Below are 17614 nucleotides of genomic sequence, written 5' to 3'. Positions count from 1 at the left end.
ATTGGAACATTAATACACTATTGGTAGAACTATGAACTGATCCAACCATTTTGGAGAACACTTTGAAATCATGCCCAAAGAATTATAAAACTGTGTATAATTTTTGACCCAGAAATACCATTATTAGATCTGTTTCCCAAGGTGATCAGGGAAAAAGGAAAAGAACCTGTATGTTCTAAACCATTTATAGCAGCTCTCTTTGTGGTGGCAGAAAACAAAAAAACAACTGGAAATTGAGGGGATGCCCATCAACTAGAGAACAGTAAAACAAATTGTGGTATATAATTGTGATAGAATACTACTATGCTATAAGAAATGATGAGCTGCTTAATTTTAGGAAAAGGTGGAAAGACTTGCATGAAATAATGAAAAATGAGATGGGCAGAAACCAAGAAAATGTTGTATACAGTAACAGCAATATTGTTCTAAGAATAACTGAGAGGGGCAGCTAGGACCCGAGTTTGGTTGCAGCCTCAGACACTTAATACCCACGCAAAAAAAACTAGCTGTGTAACCTTGAGCAAGTTACTTAACCCCAATTGCCCTCCAAAAAGGCAAAAAAAACAACAACAACAACTGAGCAACCAAGTTATTCTTAGTATAAATTAGTATAAATACTTAAATAAACTACCAAGAACCTATGAAGGAAGAAGCTATCTACTTTCAAAAAAAAGAACTGATAAATAGAATTATGCATAATATGGTTTTATATATGATATATTTAATAAATCTGAGTCAACTGGTCTTCTCTAGTGCAGTGAAGGGAGGGAAGTCAGGAGTCAGCTCAAAACTTAAAAAGCAATAAAAAATAAATATTTTAAAATTATTTTGGGAAAGAAAACACAAATTAAAAAAAAAAGAAAAAAGTTTTTAAAAACGTATGCTTCGAATGACTCTATCAGTTCCTTCTCAGGAGATGGATAGCATTTTTCATGACAAGCCCTTAAGAATTGTCTTAGATCATTGTAGTGCTTAGAATAGCTAAATCATTCACAGTTGATTATTGTACAAATATTGCTGTTATAGTGTTCAAAGTTCTCCTGGTTCTTCTCACTTCATTTTGCATTAGTTCACATAAGTCTTTCCAGGCTTTTCTGAAAACATTCTGCTCATCACTTCTTATAGCACAATAATGTCACATCACAATCACTTACAACAACTTGTTCAGTCATTCTTCAATTGATGGGCATCACCTCAATTTCCAATTCTTTACCACTTCAAAAAGAACTACTATAAATATTTTTCCACAAGTACGTGCTTTTCCTTTTTTTTTTTTTTTAAATCTCTTTGGGACATAGATCTAGTGGTGCTATTGCTGGATCAAAAGGTATGCACAGTTTTATAGCCTGTGGGGCAAAGTTCCAGATTGCTCTCTAGAATGGTGGGATCAGTTCACAACACCACCACAAGTGAATTAGGGTCCCAATTTTCCCACCTTTTTTCCAATATTTGTCATTTTCCTTTTCTGTCATAGTAGCCAATCTGATAGGTATGAGGTGGTATCTCAGAGTTGTTTTAATATGTATTTCTCTAATCAATAGTGATTTAGAGTATTTTTTTCATATGACTATAGCTAGCATTGATTTCATCTGAAAACTGCTTGTTCATATCCTTTGGTCATTTAAAGTAACAACTTAAAAAAAAATAAACTTGTCAGAAAAATTTTAAATAGCCATTACAATGCATTCAGTTGCCTTGAAAAGCTGGACTCTTTGTTATATGAATTTGCCACTTAAATATACTTAATTTCCAAGTTTTCTACCTGACATAGCAGGCAAAAAAATGAAGTCAAGTTGTTCCCTCAATGCCAACTTGATCATTCTTTCCTTCTCTGATCTTGTCCCATCCTTCTAACTGACCTCTTCATCATTTCAAACTCCACAGGTATAAGAAGCTTAGCAGGGAGAGAAAAAGAGAAAGAAAAAAAGAAGAAAAGTGGAAGAAAGAGCAAAATATTCGGAAGGAAAAGCAATAAGGTTTCATTTTGTCTTTGTATCCCTACCACCTAGCATGTTACCTGATATTTTTTCCCCCACTGTACCTGATTTCAGTGTTAAACTCTTGAATAGGGCATTCCCACTACCAATGTAGACAGTCTGCTCTTCTGCAACTTAACCAGTTTTAGAGTTGTGCGTTGCCCAGGATCACAAAGCCACTATATGTCAGAAACGGGGCTTGAACCCAAGTCTTCTTGACTTTAAGGCCAGCACTATTTATTATACCACACTGCCTCTCACCCAGAACATTATAGGTGCTTAATCCTTTCTTATTGATTTATTCATTGGTAAGAGTATTGCTTAAAAAAGGTTTGTTTACTCAGAATTGAGGACACACAGTAAGGTCTTTCACAAGAACTAGCCCATTTCTCCCCTCTTTTTACACTTCAAATAATTCTTTAACCTTTTCTCTGTTGAAAATATTGAGCTACTCAGGTCTTCACTTCTTCAATTCTGAAGTTTCTCACACATTCATACTTCTAATTTGCCTATCCATCTAAACAAAGAGAATATGAAAGAAGATAGACATTCTTGACTCAGAAATGACTCACCAAAAAATTTCCTTTAATTTCCCAGTCTCTCTGCAACCATGAGTTCTGATATGGAAATGGCCATCTTTGGAGAAGCTGCTCCCTATCTCCGAAAACCAGAGAAGGAAAGAATTGAGGCCCAAAACCGCCCTTTTGATTCTAAGAAAGCATGCTTTATAGTAGATGACAAAGAATTGTATGTGAAAGGTATGATTGAGAGCAAAGAAAATGGTAACATCATAGTCAAGACCCTAGATGACAGGGTAAGTATTGATCATGAATATCTATGTTGAAACATAACTATAATGAACTTTAAGGAGTATTCACATTTTTCTCCTAGAGAGAAGTCTTATTAGACCATAAGAGCTAGAGACAAAAATAAGTTTGATGTTTAGCTACTCTTTAGCAAACTGGCAGATGAGAGGTATTGTAGAGAATCTCACTGTGACCCAATTCCTCTTTCAAATTTCTGCATCTTTGTGAGTTTTGTTATGTTGTTTTGTTAGATGCTTCAAAAGTTTGTGATTTATTTGTTTATCTGTTAAGGGATGTGAAGAAAGAAAGAAAGAAAGAAAGAAAGAGAGAGAGAAAGAGAGAAAAAGAGAGAGAGAAAGAAAGATAGAGAAAGAGAGAGAAAGAAAAAGAGAGAGAAAGAAAAGAAGGAAGGAAAAGAGGAGAGGGGAAGTGGAATAGAAGGAGGAAGAAAGAAAGAACTTAATGAGAAAGATTATTCATTACGGAGAATTTGTAACTATATCAACCTTTTTTTTTTTGTAAAGTCAGCTATTATAATGGGATTGTATCTATATGGTATAGTAATCACTTTCATGAACAACCTTTGAATGTTCCCAATCCTCAACTACTTTTCCTCCTTTTTTCATCACTCAGACTGTCACTCTGAACAATGATCAAGTTTTTCCCATGAACCCTCCCAAATTTGACAAGATTGAGGACATGGCCATGATGACTCACCTACATGAGCCTGCCGTCCTGTATAACCTGAAAGAGCGCTATTCAGCCTGGATGATCTATGTAAGGAAACTCTTAATGCCCCCTACCTCCAGAACAAAAACCTTAATCCTGTAGTACAGAGTAAAGACAAGTCCTGCTGGTTGTTATTTCCTACAGACCTACTCAGGGCTCTTCTGTGTCACTGTCAATCCCTACAAATGGCTGCCTGTGTATAACCCTGAAGTGGTGGCTGCCTACAGGGGCAAAAAGCGTCAAGAGGCTCCTCCCCACATCTTTTCCATCTCTGACAATGCCTATCAGTTCATGCTAACTGGTAAGTGAACATTCCATCAATAACCATAAAGCTATTTTTCTAACAATTGTTTCTGAAAAAAAATTCCCTTTTTCTTGTTTGTCAAATCAATAAAATTTGACCATAGTACTAACAGGCATTGCAAGAGCAAAATTTTATGTAATATACCAACACAGTAGTGGTCCAGGGTGTCTCTGGGGTTTGTGGACTCCTTGGGATATAGATTTCAGGGAATCCCTGAACTTAACTGGGTATAAAAATTTTCATTTTTATTGTGACTAACGTCCAATTGAAAATTTTCATTTCCTTCAATAATTTAAAAATGTTGCTCTGATGGGGTGGCCAGGTGGTTCAGTGAGTAAGAGCACCAGCCCCGGAGTTGGGAGACCCGGGATCAGTTCTGGCCTCAGATACTTGGCACCCACACAAAATAACTGGCCATGTAACCTTGAGCAAGTTACTTAACCCCAATTGCTATAAAAAAAATGTTGCTCTGAAAAGAAATCCAAAAGCTTCAGTAGACTGCCAGAGGCATCCATGGCATAAAAATTAAAATTCTCCTATAGTCAGAGAGGCTGAGTTAAATTCTCAACTCTGAAACTACCCGTGTAACTTGGGGCATAGTAAAACCTCCCTGGGTCTGTTTCTGCTTCTGCAAAATGAGATGGTTGATCTAGATGGCTTCTGAGATTCATTCCAGCTGTCTTGGAAATGGCTTCCCCATTCATCGCCATCAGTTGACACCCTACCTGTTCTTCAGATATCATCCTAGCCATCCAACTCAAATGCTACCTTCTCCATAAAGTCCTCCCTGACCCACCCTGTAATGTATATATTGCTCATATAAAAATGTATGTCATATGCACCTTTTAGGCATTTTTATGTCCTAACTTATAATATAGTTAATTATGAAATATATCACCTCCACTTCCTACACTAAACTTGAGAGTAAGGAATGGATCTGAATTGTTTTTGCATTTCCCCCAGTGCCTACAGCACTATCACTGGATGTTAAATTTCCAGTTTGGATCTATCCATTATTTCCTTATCTGAATGATACGATGATTAACACGATTCTATAAAGATAAATATACTCGTCAGAGACATTACCACTTTCTATAAAGATCCACTAGAACTTCATGTTGTAGTGCTGTGTCAAATCTAACTCTAGCTCCAAACCATGGGATATATACCCCCTCCTCCTACATGACCTTTCCTGATCCCTCCAGCTGCTAAGACTTTACCACACCCCAAATTAACTTGTATTGACTTTGTATGTATTTTGTATATTTCTTAATGTGTCCATATTGGCTCCACTGACAGAATGTAATCTCCTTCTTTGTATCCCCAACATCAAGCCCAGTGCCTAGCAGAGAGTATACACTGAAAAATGCTTGTTTATTTATTCATTCACTCAACAACCACTTATTAAACACCTCTATATTTCAGAGTACTGGAGAGACAGACAGACACAGAGAGAGACAGAGAGACGGAGAGAGGGAGAGAGAGAGAGAGAGAGAGAGAGAGAGAGAGAGAAAGAGATATTCATAGAAAAATTCTTAGATTTAGGGGCGTACGGGACCTTAGAGGCCATCCATCTATTCCAGCCTCATTTTACAAATTAGGAACTGAGACCTAGAAAGGTTAAATGACCTGTCCAAAGTCACACCGAGTTAAGATGGGACTCCAAATAGAATATACTTTCCTCTGTACCACACTTCCCCCTACACTGCCTTCCCTGATATCTAGTGGTTGCTTAAAAATATAGTTTAACATTTAGAAGTGCATTTCATTCCTTTCATTCTTGCTTTTCAAAATTATTTAGTGCAAATGAGTGTTGCACTTCAACTTTTTCTTCATGTGATGAATAATTATGTGATTCTTGATGTTTCTATTTTTAATGTGACTAATTCTACTGATTATTTTCCTAATATTCAACCATCTTTATATCCTTTGTATAAATCCAACCTAGTAATAATTAATTATTTGGGGGATATAAATTGCTTAAATATTTGTATTTGCTTTATCCTTACTGCTTAAGGTTTTAGGACTGTATTTTTCTCCTAGACACTGTTTGATAGCTTTCTTTTTCAAGAGTTGAGGACAATTTGTTTAGTTAGATATTCCTTTTTTTTTTAAGCAATCAGGGTTAAGTAACTTGCTCAAGGTTACATAGTCAGTTATTTCTGGGTGTGGTGCTAAGTATCTGAGCCCAGATTTGATCCCCAGGTCATCCCAACACTGGAGCTGGTGCGCTTACTCGCTGAGCCACCTGGCTGCCCCTATATTCCTTTTTTCTTTGCAAGTTTGATAGAATTCTCCTCTAAATACATTAGGACCTGGTGTGGGGGAGAGTTGTTTGTTTGGGGTTTTTTATCACTTCTGGTAATTCTTTTTTTTTTCAAATGCTTTATTAACTTCTGATTTACATCATTCATTTCTGCCAGATTTTGAGTTACAAATTTTCTGCCCGTTTCCCCCCCCCCCCACAAAATAGCAGTCTCACAGGATATCCCTTCCTCCAATATGCTCTCTCCCATATTTTCTCCCATACCACTTTCAATTTTTCCAGTGGATCTCTATGCCCCAGTGCCTGTATATCTTATTTCCCAATTACATGCAAAATAGTATTGATAATAGTATATATATATTCACACACACATACATACATACACACCCACATATATATATATATATATATATACACATACACATTTGAATATTTGATTTTAAAACTTTGAATTCCAGATTCATTCCCTTCCTCCCTTGTCACCCACATGTACTGGGAAGATAAGCAGTTCATTATAGGATGTACATGTGTGGCTAATGCAAAACAATAACATAGTAGATATATTGTAAAAGACTGACTATATATCCCTCCCTCCTATCCCATCTCCCACTTATTCTATTCTCTACTTTGATCCCATCCCTTTTCAAAAGTGGGTGCTTCCAACTTCCCTCCCCACCAGCCTGCCCTCACTTCCATCATCCCCACTCTCATCCCCTTCCCCACCTACTCTCCTGTAGGATGATACCCTATTTAGTGTGTATTTCATTCCCTCCTCAAGCCAAATTCAATGGGAATAAGGTTGACCCATTCCCTTTTGCCTTCCTATTCTTCCCCTCCATTGTAACCATTTCCCCCTGCCTCTTCTGTATGAGACAGTTTACCTCATTCTGTCTCTCCCCATCTCCTTTCATTATATTCCTCTCTCACCTCTTAATTTCACCTTTTAAGTATCATCCCTTCCTCTTAAATTGGTCCTGTGCCCTCTATCTATGTATACCTGGAAACATGTATATATATATATATATATATATACACATTCACATATGTATTCATATGCCCATATACTCTCATTTATAGATATATATAGATATATATATTCCCTTCAACTTCTGAGAAAAGTTTCAGAAGTTACAATTATTGTTTTTCCATGTAGGAATGTTAATAGTTCAACTTTGATAAGTTCCTTATGATTTCTTTTCCCTGTTTACCTTCTCATGCTTCTCTTGCTTCTTGTATCTGAATGTCAAATTTTCTGTTCAACTTTGTTTTTTTTTTCACCAAGAATGCTTGAAAGTCCTCTATTCCATTGAATGACCAAATTTTCCCCTGAAATATGATACTCAGTTTTGTTGGGTAGGTGACTCTTGGTTTTAATCCCAGCTCCTTTGACCTCCGGAATATCACATTCCAAGCCCTTCGATCCCTCAGTGTGGACACTGCCAGATCCTGGGTTATCCTGATTGTGTTTCCACAATATTCAAATTGTTTCTTCCTGGCTACTTGTAATATTCTCTCCTTAATCTGGGAATTCTGGAACCTGGTTATAATATTCCTAGGAGTTTTCTTTTTGGGATCTTTTTCAGGAGGAGATCAGTGGATTCTTTCAACCTCTATTTTGCCCTCTGATTCTAAAACATCAGGGCAGTTTTCTTTGAGAACTTCCTGGAGGATGATTTCTAGGTTCTTTCTTTGATCATGGCTTTCAGGTAGTCCAATAATTTTTAAATTATCTCTCCTGGATCTATTTTCCAGGTCAGTGGTTTTTCCCATGAGATATTTCACCTTGCCTTCTATTCTTTCATTTGTTTGGATCTGTTTAACAGCATCTTGATTTCTCATAAAGTCACTAGCTTCCATTTGCTCCAATCTAATTCTGAAGCCATGATTCTCCTCATTGAGCTTTTGAGATTCTTTTTCCACCTGAGAAATTCAACTTTTTAAGGCATTCTTCTCCTCATTGCCTTTTTAAGCCTCTTTTGCCATTTGAGTTAGTCTGTTTTTTAAAGTGTTATTTTCCTCAGTCAGGCTGTTGACTCTCATTTCATAATTTTCTTGCATCATTCTCATTTCTCTTCCCAATTTTTCCTCCACTTCTCTCATCTGCTTCATAAGGTCCTCTATGGCCTGTAACCAGCTCATATTTTCCTTTGAAGCTTTTGGTGCAGGAGATCTGACTTCACTGTCTTCCTCCTGTTCCATGCTTTGCTCCTTTTTGTCCCCAAAATAGGAGTCTAATGTTGGAATCTTCTGTCTGCTTTGTTTCCTTTGCCTGCTCATGTCGCCCCTCAGTCACTTGACCCCTGGGCTTTTTGCCACAGTAGGACTTTGCCACCAGACAGGGGAGCTTCCATCCCAAACGCTGGGGTTTTCTCAGTTGCCAGAGGTATTAGATGGGTACCCTCTCTGATGTCTCCCCATGCTCTGGCAAGCTGGACACACACCCCAGGACCTCCACCCTAGACTGCAATCTAGATCCAAGCAGGTTAAAGCAAGAGCAATTACCCCTCAGACTGGTGCTTGGTCCTCCTACACTCTGCAGGTCAGGAGCTGAACCTTCCACTTGCCACTGGCTGGCTGTGCCAGGGCCTCAGTGGCTTCTCGCCCCAGGGGCAAAAGCCACACACTCCCACTTACTGATCCCAAAGTCCAGACTACACTGACCTCTCACTTTGTCCTTCGTGTCTATGTGTTGATAAATCTGGAAATGGCCACAACTGCTGCTGATCTGGAGTCCCTCCAGCCAGTGGCTGGTCAGGCCTGCCCTGGGGCTAAAGCCTTGGCTGGGGGCTGGGCTCGGCTCCCAGAGCACTGCGCTGGCCAATTTCTGCCAGCCTGCCAGGCTGTCCTCAGCAGGAGGTTACCTTCTCTGTGTCATTTGGTGGGTTCTGTAGCTCCGAAGTTTGTTTAGAATCCCCTTTTCACATGGATTGGGGAATGTGGAAGCAGGAGCAGTGGGGAGGTCCTGCTTCTACTACACCATCTTGGCTCCCCCCTTTTGGTAATTTTTTCAGTTAGTTCAATTTTTTTCTTATATTGAATAATTCGAGATATTTATCTAGTATTCTGTTTGGGTAATTTATACTATTGAAGATCTATTTCTTTTGTATTATCAGTTTTGGTGGTGTGTAACTATGCATAGTAGGTTCGGGTAATTATTTTTATTTCATTTAGCTTTTTGTGATATCACTTATCCATTTATCATTCTGTTGAATAGATTATCTTCCCTCTTTTTTTAATGAGGTTGTTATTATTAATATTGTTAGTCTTTTTAAAGAACCAGCTTTTAATTTTACCTATTAGTTCTATCTTTTTTAAAATTTATAATGTAACTAATTCTCTAATTTCCAGTGTCTCTGTTTTTGTGTTTATTTTAGATCTATTTATTGGGTTTCTAATGTTTAAAAATTCATATTTAGTTCATTAATCCTCTTTTTCCATTCTGTTCATTTCTCTTTTTAGATATATATATTTCCCTCTGAGAACTTCTTTAGTTGAATTCCAGAAATTTTAGAATGTTATTTCATCCTTATTTTTCCTTTCTCAGTTAAAGGGTTAGATAAAAAATTACTTTTCTCCTCCTCTCCAATTTCCTTTGTTTGACTGTTTTCCCCATTTTCTGGGATTTTTGTTCACCTTGTCCTTTTAATTAATTATCTTGTTTTTCTGTCTGTGTAGCATATGTGTGCTTTCATTCATGATCTATAAACTTATTTATTCCTTCTTTAATCTCTATACACTTCTGGGAATTAAAGCTTCTGGTATACTAAGCATGTACCAGTTATGTCTTTCATATAATTATTAGTTGTTTGTATGATTTGCTCTATGAGCCACTCATTTAGGACTTGAATATTAAGTTTCAATTTTATTGTCTTTATTTTATACTCTCTGAATTGATTAATATTTTTATTGCATTATCATTCTTTTTAGGACATGTTTAGTAATCCTGCCTTTTAAAATGTATACGCAATTATTCTTTGCCCTACTACATGGTCTCTTTTTGTAAAAGTGCTATTTGGTGTCAACAAATATTAACATTCTTTAATAGTCCCATTAAGAAAATGCCATAAGTCTTTAAGTTCTAACTTCCTTAAGAATTTGTTCAAATATTTTCTTTTGTCTATCTATTAGATTTGTCCAACTATGAGAGAACAACATTAAAGTATTCTTCAATGATTGTATTACTATGACTTTTAAAAATTCAGTTAATTTTTCCTTTATTAATTTAGATACTGTACCATTTGGAGCATATAAATTTAATATCGTATTGGTTGTTGTCTATGGTTCCTTTAAAATATAGTGCAATTTCCTTGCTTTTCTCTGTTTATATTGTAAATATAAACTCCTGTGAGACAGGAGTTGCCTGAGTACAACTCTTATTCACTTTTTTGTTTGCCTGTTGCATAATAAATTTCATTATATTATATTAGAATTGCATCTTATTTTTATTCCATGTATGACTTTGCTTTTCAGATGTGTTTCTTGTAATCAACAAGTTGTACAGTTTTTGTTTTCTTAGCCAATTTGTACTCTCTTATCTTCTGTGAGACTGTTTAATTAATACACATTTAAAGTTATGAGAATTAGGTTTATGTGTCTCTAGTATTTTTAAATTGGGATGGGGTGGGATTCTCCTTCTAACTAGGTACTTTGTTCCTCTGGTTAGTCTTGCTTAATCTATTTTGATATAATCATATTTTCAAAGCCCTTCTCCTCCTATCTCACTCCCCTCTCCAATTTATCAATTTGTCAATCCTTTACCCTGGTTTTATTTAATTAGTTTAGTCATGTCCTTTATTTAGTTATTTAATTTTCTCCCCCTCCACTTTCCCCTTATTTTTCCCCTTTAAATTGAAGGGCAAATTGAAAATTACTATTCCTCTCCAACTTCCTTTGTTTGGTTGTTTTTTCCTCCTATTTTCTGTAATTTTTCTTTATCTTGTCCTCTAAATTAATTCTCTCCTTTTTCTGTCTATGAGAAGCTTTTATTCTTTATTCATGATCTATAAACTTATTTATTCCTTCTTTAATCTCTTTATGTACTTCATGGAATTAAAGCCTCTGATGTACCAAGTTTAAGCTCCTTCTAACAAATTTTGGTTATTAGCTTTCTAAGTCTTGCTCCATCAGCCTTTTTATATTGTTCCCCACTCTTATAAGTAATAATCCATTAGAGAAGTAATAAGGATAGAAACATTACTCCATGACATAATTTTTCCCAGGTCACAAACTGTACAGTCTAATTTTCCCTTCTGCCCTTCTCATTGTTAGTCTTCTTCCCTTTGGCCATTCAGTGTAATCTCTGGGTCTATATTCTCCTATCCTTCTGGATGCTGCCTGCCCCCAAGGGTCTCAGTTTCCCTTTTCCTGAGGCAAGATGTTATCCATGGAGGAACATCACTCTCAGAGGTAGTACAATGGTTAGATAGAACACTGGGCCTGGAGTCAAGAAGATTTGAGTTCAAATCCAGGCTCAGACACTTACTAGCTGCGTGACTCAAGGTAAGTCAATTCACCTGTCTTCCTCAATTTTCTGAAATGTAAAATGGAGATAATAATAGCACCTACTTGACAGGATTATTGTTAGGATCAAATAAGTGATATTTGAAGGACTTAGCACGGTGCCTAACACAAGGTACATGCCTAATAAATGCTTATTCCTCATTTAGTCCTCACTAGAGAAAGTAGTCTTACTGTATACCAGTTCAACATAGATTAGACCCACTGTAAGGCTATATGGCTTTTTACAGACATATACCCCTTATTCCATGAGAATGTTCATCAATGGAACCTTCTTTCCCTTTTATCTCACCTATTCCAATCCATTCCTCATGTCACCTCTCCCATTCTCCTGTAACCCCTTTTCCTTATGAGAGGTGATAGGAGTTATGTTTCCTTTGTTGTTTACCCACTGAATTGATTTTTGTTGTTGTTTAATCAATCAGATTTGTCTGACTTCACAGCCCCATTTGGGAATTTCTTGGCAAAGATTCTGGAGTGGTTTGCCATTTCCTTCCCCAGATCATTTTATAGATGAAGAGACTGGGGCAAACTGACTTAAGTGACTTTCCCAGGGTCACAGAACCAATATCTGAGCCCATATTTGACCTTGCTTCTTCCTGACTCACAGTCCAACCCATTATCCACTGCAACATCTACCTGCCCATTTACTTAATTAAGATACATCATATTTTCCCCTCTGTACCTCCCCATTTATGTACCTTATCACTTGGCAAGTTTGTTCCACATAATACGTGGATTATTATGGGATTTGGTCTTTCAGTATTTCAAGCTTATTTTGTCATCATCCCTTCTCCTTTTTCTTTAAATCTTTTATACCTAAAAAAATTTTGATCCCACTTTTAACCCCATAAATTGCATCTTTTGAAAAAATAATCTCTACCAATGGTGTCTTTTATCCCATTATTTTCCCCGTGGTAGTTGTTTTTATTTACATACCTACTTTGTGTGTCTGTCTGTGTGTGTGTGTTTCTGTTGCAAGGAATATTCTTCTCATGTATTTTTTGTATGGAAATAATGTCAAAAATGCCTCCATTTTAGTAATGTCCATCTTTGTCATGATAATTAGGGTCAGGTATGCAAGGGGGTATGTCATTTTGGGGCTGCATTTTGCCTGTATCTGCTTTAGGGAATATAGTATTCTATTTTCTTCAGTTTCTAGGGGGAGCAGAAGAGTATTGAGTTATTCAAATTTCTTTTCTTTATATTTGAAGATCTTTCTTCTAATTGCTTGGGTAAAGGGATAGAAATGGAAGGGAACTAACATTATTATTACTGTTACTACTACTTTTTAAAATGATTTATTAATACTTTAATGATTGCAAAACACTCTACATGTTGTCTTATTTAATCCCCACAAAAACATGGTGAAGTAAGTGGTACCATTATCTCCTTTTCAAAGATAAGGAAACTGAGGCTGAGAAAGACCAAGGTCGCACAACCAGTAATTCTCTGAGGCAGAAGTAGTTATTTCTGAAATTATTCAATTTAACCACTACATTTTTTGGAGTTTGAACCATAGGGTTGTTGTTATTGTTGTTGTTGCTTTCTGGAGCAATCTATGGTTTTTGTCTTCTTTATTCAGAAGTTTCACATAATTTTCTTATATTATTTCTTATATTACAATGTTCAAGATTTTTTGTTTGTCGTATTATTTAAAGAGACCTATGATAATTTCAGCTGTCTCTGTTCTATGTCAGCACTCTCTCTGGTACACTTTTCTATTTCCCTACCTTCACAATCTTTTGTTCTGCTTTTCTTCCAGATAGGGACAACCAGTCCATCCTTATCACGTAAGTAATTCCTTTTGTGTGACTACTTTGAGACAAGGGGTGCCATTCTGGTTCCATTCCTAACTAATTTATTTTTATGTCTACAGTGGAGAATCTGGTGCTGGGAAGACAGTGAATACCAAGAGGGTTATCCAGTACTTTGCAACAATTGCAGTGACTGGGGAGAAGAAGAAGGAGCAGCAGCCTGGAAAGATGCAGGTGAATCTATATTGTTATTGCAGAATTGGTTACCAGACCACATCAAACAAAGGACTATAGAACAATGGAATAAGAAGACATTCTCAAAGAATTTCCCAATAGCAATTCTATCTGCAGATGTACAAAGCTGCCTCCACCCCTACTAATCCTTAGGAAAGAAAAAAAAAAGGAGGAAGGAGAGGCAGAAGCTTCCCAAGGCCTGGGTAATGAACCTAGAGGCCTGCCTGCTTGGGGAACCTTCTCTGATGTCAGCTGTCAATTCAGTTGCACCAAGATTCCTCAGATTCTAAAACCACTGATCTAAGTTCAATCCCATAATTTTACAGATCAGGAAACCAAGTACTTCATCCAAGGTCTTAAAATCATAAGATTTAGAGTTAGAAGAACACAATTAATCATAATTTCATCTACCCTCTTCTTTTTATATGAAGAAATTGAGGCCAAGAAATAGCATTTTTTATTCTGGGGGCTAATTCAGTTGTTTAGGGAGAGAAGAGAGAAAGTCAGAGACAACAGGTCCATAGAGGGAATAAAGAAGCCCCAGGAAAGGTTCAGTGGGCAGAGACTGAGAATAAAGCAAGAACATTGCTGGAGAAACCACCATCAGATGAGAGTACAAAGTGGTACTCAGTTGTACAGGAGCCCACCTGCAAGGTATGAAGACCTCAGGATGACATTTCAGCTAGTAGACCATCCCTCACTTTAATTACACCCAGGTGTCCTTTGAGTGCATCCCTGAATCATGAACAAGCAAGACTCCTCTGTCCTTGTTTCAAGATATAGAAAGTGAATGGTCAACATTGCTGCTAACCCCAAATGTTCTTTGTGAAAGGAATAGTGTGGATCCTTAGGTCTGCTACTGTATAGTTGCAAGGAGAGGGATGGGAAGAGTGTTGATTCAAAGGCCCTGGATTTTAATCTCAGCTCTGAAACTTACTGTGTAAATTTGATCAAGCCACTCACTTTATCTCTTTGAGCATCAATCTCTTCATTTGTAGAAGGAGGGGGATGGACTAGATGGTCTCTGAGATCCTCCAGAATTTCTAGCCTATGACTCCTTCCTTGACATAGCTAGTGATTCCTAACCCACTGATCCTTGGGGAGGTATTTGGAGCTGGGGTCAGCAATATGACCTTCAGGCATAGGGCCCTAGGAATATGTAAAGGAAAAAAGCTGGTCACGCTGTAGATGCATGGGAACATACTTAAACAAAAGACTTTGAGTTATAAGGACAGTGGCCAAAAGACAGTCATGGAGAGGCTGACTGCCTGACTAGTCAGTTGTTTCTACTTCGTCCCTCTAAATCTTGATGCCTTGGAGTCCTTCCTTCCCAAAAAAGGTGAAGCTACAACATCATGCAGTTAGTAATTAGAAAAGCTAGGATCCATATTGGTCTTCTGACTCCCAATTTAGTATTCTTTCCACTATACCATATGATTAAGACTACTCTCTAGAGGAGAGGCATTATAAAACAAAAAAAGAAATATCTGTGATTATCTGCATGGAGTTTGGCTGGTGATAGCCAACCTTAGGACAGATTAGTAACTCCCAAAATCTGAAGACTAGGCAGTATTTTGGTTTGGTAAGATTCTAGTTCATACTACCTGAACAGCTGGAAAGCACTATATTGACTTAGTTTGGAAGTTCATAAGAGATTTAGGAGACAAAAGAGATAATTATGGTTTCCTGTCCACTTTCCCCATCATTTAGCAGCATAAATACTTTCTAAATAGGGAATTTTGTGGTGAATTGAAAGTCAGCTCCCACATAGAACTTAAGCATCCCTGTGAGATTTATTGAGGTACATGTTTTATAGTCAGCCAAAATCGGTTCCAGCCTCAGATACTTGACAACCACACAAAATAACTGGCTGTGTAACCTTGAGCAAGTTATTTAACCCCAATTGCTTTAGAATCCAATATAGAAGATAAGAAAGAACTTCATTACTAGAACAAGTTACAAAGTAGGGAGATGATTCCAAGAAACAGAGCAATAGTATAGAGTCTAGAATTAGGACAAAGTTTAGAGAGCACTATAAAGCTGAAGTTTTGAACTATATACCTAAGGATCAATGTATTTCCATTATCCAGGGGCTGGATTGGTTACAGATCCTGAGGAGACTGATCATGGAGGTGATGGGTGATAAAGCAACCACAATTAAGGCAGAAAGCATGACATCTAAGATCCGTCCTAACTTAAATAATTAAAGTTTTTTGTTGTCTGGATGGTAAAAAAAAAAAGAAGCTAGGAAAAGAAAAACTTACAAAACTGAGAAGCACAGTGTAGTAAAGAGAGTTTTAAATTTGCGGTCAGAAACCCTGAGTTCAAATCCTGGTTCTATAATTAAGTATCTATGGGACCTTAACCTTAAGTCATTCTAATTCTCTTGATCTTTGTCTCTTCATTTATAACATGAAGAAATTGGACTAGGGTTCCTAGGTCTTCTCCAACTCTAAAAAAAACTATGAAAGTGGGATATATGTCCAGATTGGGATCAATAGCAACACTTAGCCAAGGAAGGGAAATATTTTAAAGGCACTTACCGTGTGCCAGACACTGTTCACTGTCATCCTCTCTACAACTCTGGGAGATAGGTGCTATTATTATCCCCATTTTATGGTTGAGGAAATTGAGGCACACAGAAGTTAAGTGATTTGCCCAGGGCCATACACCTAGTATATGTCTGAAGTTGGAGCTAAACTTGTCTCCCTAACTCCAAGCCCTCTATGCAATATACAACTTAGCTACCTGGGTCTTTAAGCTTCTTCTATCTAGGGGCCAAATTTTTCTCTGAGCCTGCAAGGTAGCTAAAGCAGGCCAGGTTATGGGCATTGATCAACACAAGGACAGAAAACAGAGAGATCATTATAGTAACAAGCAAGTCAGGTGAAATTGGTTACTTCAGACTTCTGTCTAAAACAGACGCTAAATTGGACCCCAAATTTACCTTCTCCCCGAGTCTACTTGTCCACCTTCTTAAATTATTAAGGACTTGTTACTGAATCAGAAATAAAATCAGAGTTGATATTGTTGTTTTCTCTTCCTATTGTTCTTGTTAGGGAAACTTAGAAGATCAAATCATCCAGGCAAATCCCCTTCTGGAGGCCTTTGGAAATGCCAAGACTGTGAGAAATGACAATTCTTCACGTTTTGTAAGATAACTTTCTTATTACTACTTGATTCCTAAATGCTTTGCAAAACACCTAAATTCTAGCCTGGAGCTCCATCTGTGGCACTGAGATATTTATTCAGTGCAGATGCCAAAGAGAAAAATAACTTAGTCCAAGATTTCCCAGCTCATGTGTCCTTGAGCCCATTTCATAACCTTGTTCCTAATCAAAGAAAGATTTCAGGTCTAGTGAAGGAACACCCTCAAATTAATATTTTAACTCAATGAATAAATCCAAGATTCCCAATATCCCAAGCTAGGATTTCAGATGCAGCTTCTTTAGCCTTTGTGCAATCTCTATGATATATCTATTATAGTAATCAAGTATCTTTTTGACTAAACAGGGAAAATTCATTAGGATTCACTTTGGAGCCACAGGAAAACTGGCCTCTGCTGACATTGAAACCTGTGAGTCTAGGAGCACCCTGGGCATCTTTCATTGCATTGGATTCTCACAAGATTCTGATCATCAGCTTTTTCTTTTACTCTTTCAGATCTCTTGGAAAAATCCAGAGTGACATTTCAGCTGTCCAGTGAGAGAAGCTATCACATTTTTTACCAAATCATGTCCAATAAGAAGCCAGAGCTCATCGGTAAGTACCTAGGAATGCTCATTCTTTGCTTCTAGGTCCACAAATGTTGTTGGATAAGCCACAAAAGCTTGTTGGATACCATTAGAGTTACCTACACATGGTTCTTTTTTTTAAATCAATTTTAGTGATATATTTTGTTTTTATATCATCTTAATTTTTTTTATTTTATTTTCAATTCATGGGGAAAAAAGCAAGCATTTCCCTAACACAATCCAATTTAAAAAAAAAAAAAAAAAAGATGATTGCTGTACAACCTATATTGA

General features: G+C 37.0%; 1 protein-coding gene across 1 annotated transcript in view; it reads left to right on the top strand.

Moving 5' to 3' along the window:
• The first annotated feature begins 2586 nt into the window (after nt 1-2586).
• LOC138152273 (myosin-13) overlaps nt 2587-17614 on the top strand; it is a 76914-nt gene continuing 61886 nt past the window's right edge. The window contains exons 1-8 of the mRNA XM_069075999.1: nt 2587-2790; nt 3416-3559; nt 3656-3812; nt 13364-13391; nt 13478-13589; nt 16649-16741; nt 17103-17166; nt 17253-17351. Of these exons, the coding sequence (XP_068932100.1) occupies nt 2587-2790; nt 3416-3559; nt 3656-3812; nt 13364-13391; nt 13478-13589; nt 16649-16741; nt 17103-17166; nt 17253-17351 (901 nt within the window). The remainder of the gene's footprint in view (nt 2791-3415; nt 3560-3655; nt 3813-13363; nt 13392-13477; nt 13590-16648; nt 16742-17102; nt 17167-17252; nt 17352-17614) is intronic.

This window comes from Petaurus breviceps, unplaced genomic scaffold (assembly GCF_028583685.1).
Source record: "Petaurus breviceps papuanus isolate PSGF00001 unplaced genomic scaffold, PetGlider_PUasm1.0 90925, whole genome shotgun sequence".
Classification (NCBI taxonomy): domain Eukaryota; kingdom Metazoa; phylum Chordata; class Mammalia; order Diprotodontia; family Petauridae; genus Petaurus; species Petaurus breviceps.
Note: the sequence above shows the minus strand (reverse complement) of the source record. Positions and strands in the feature narration are given on the sequence as shown.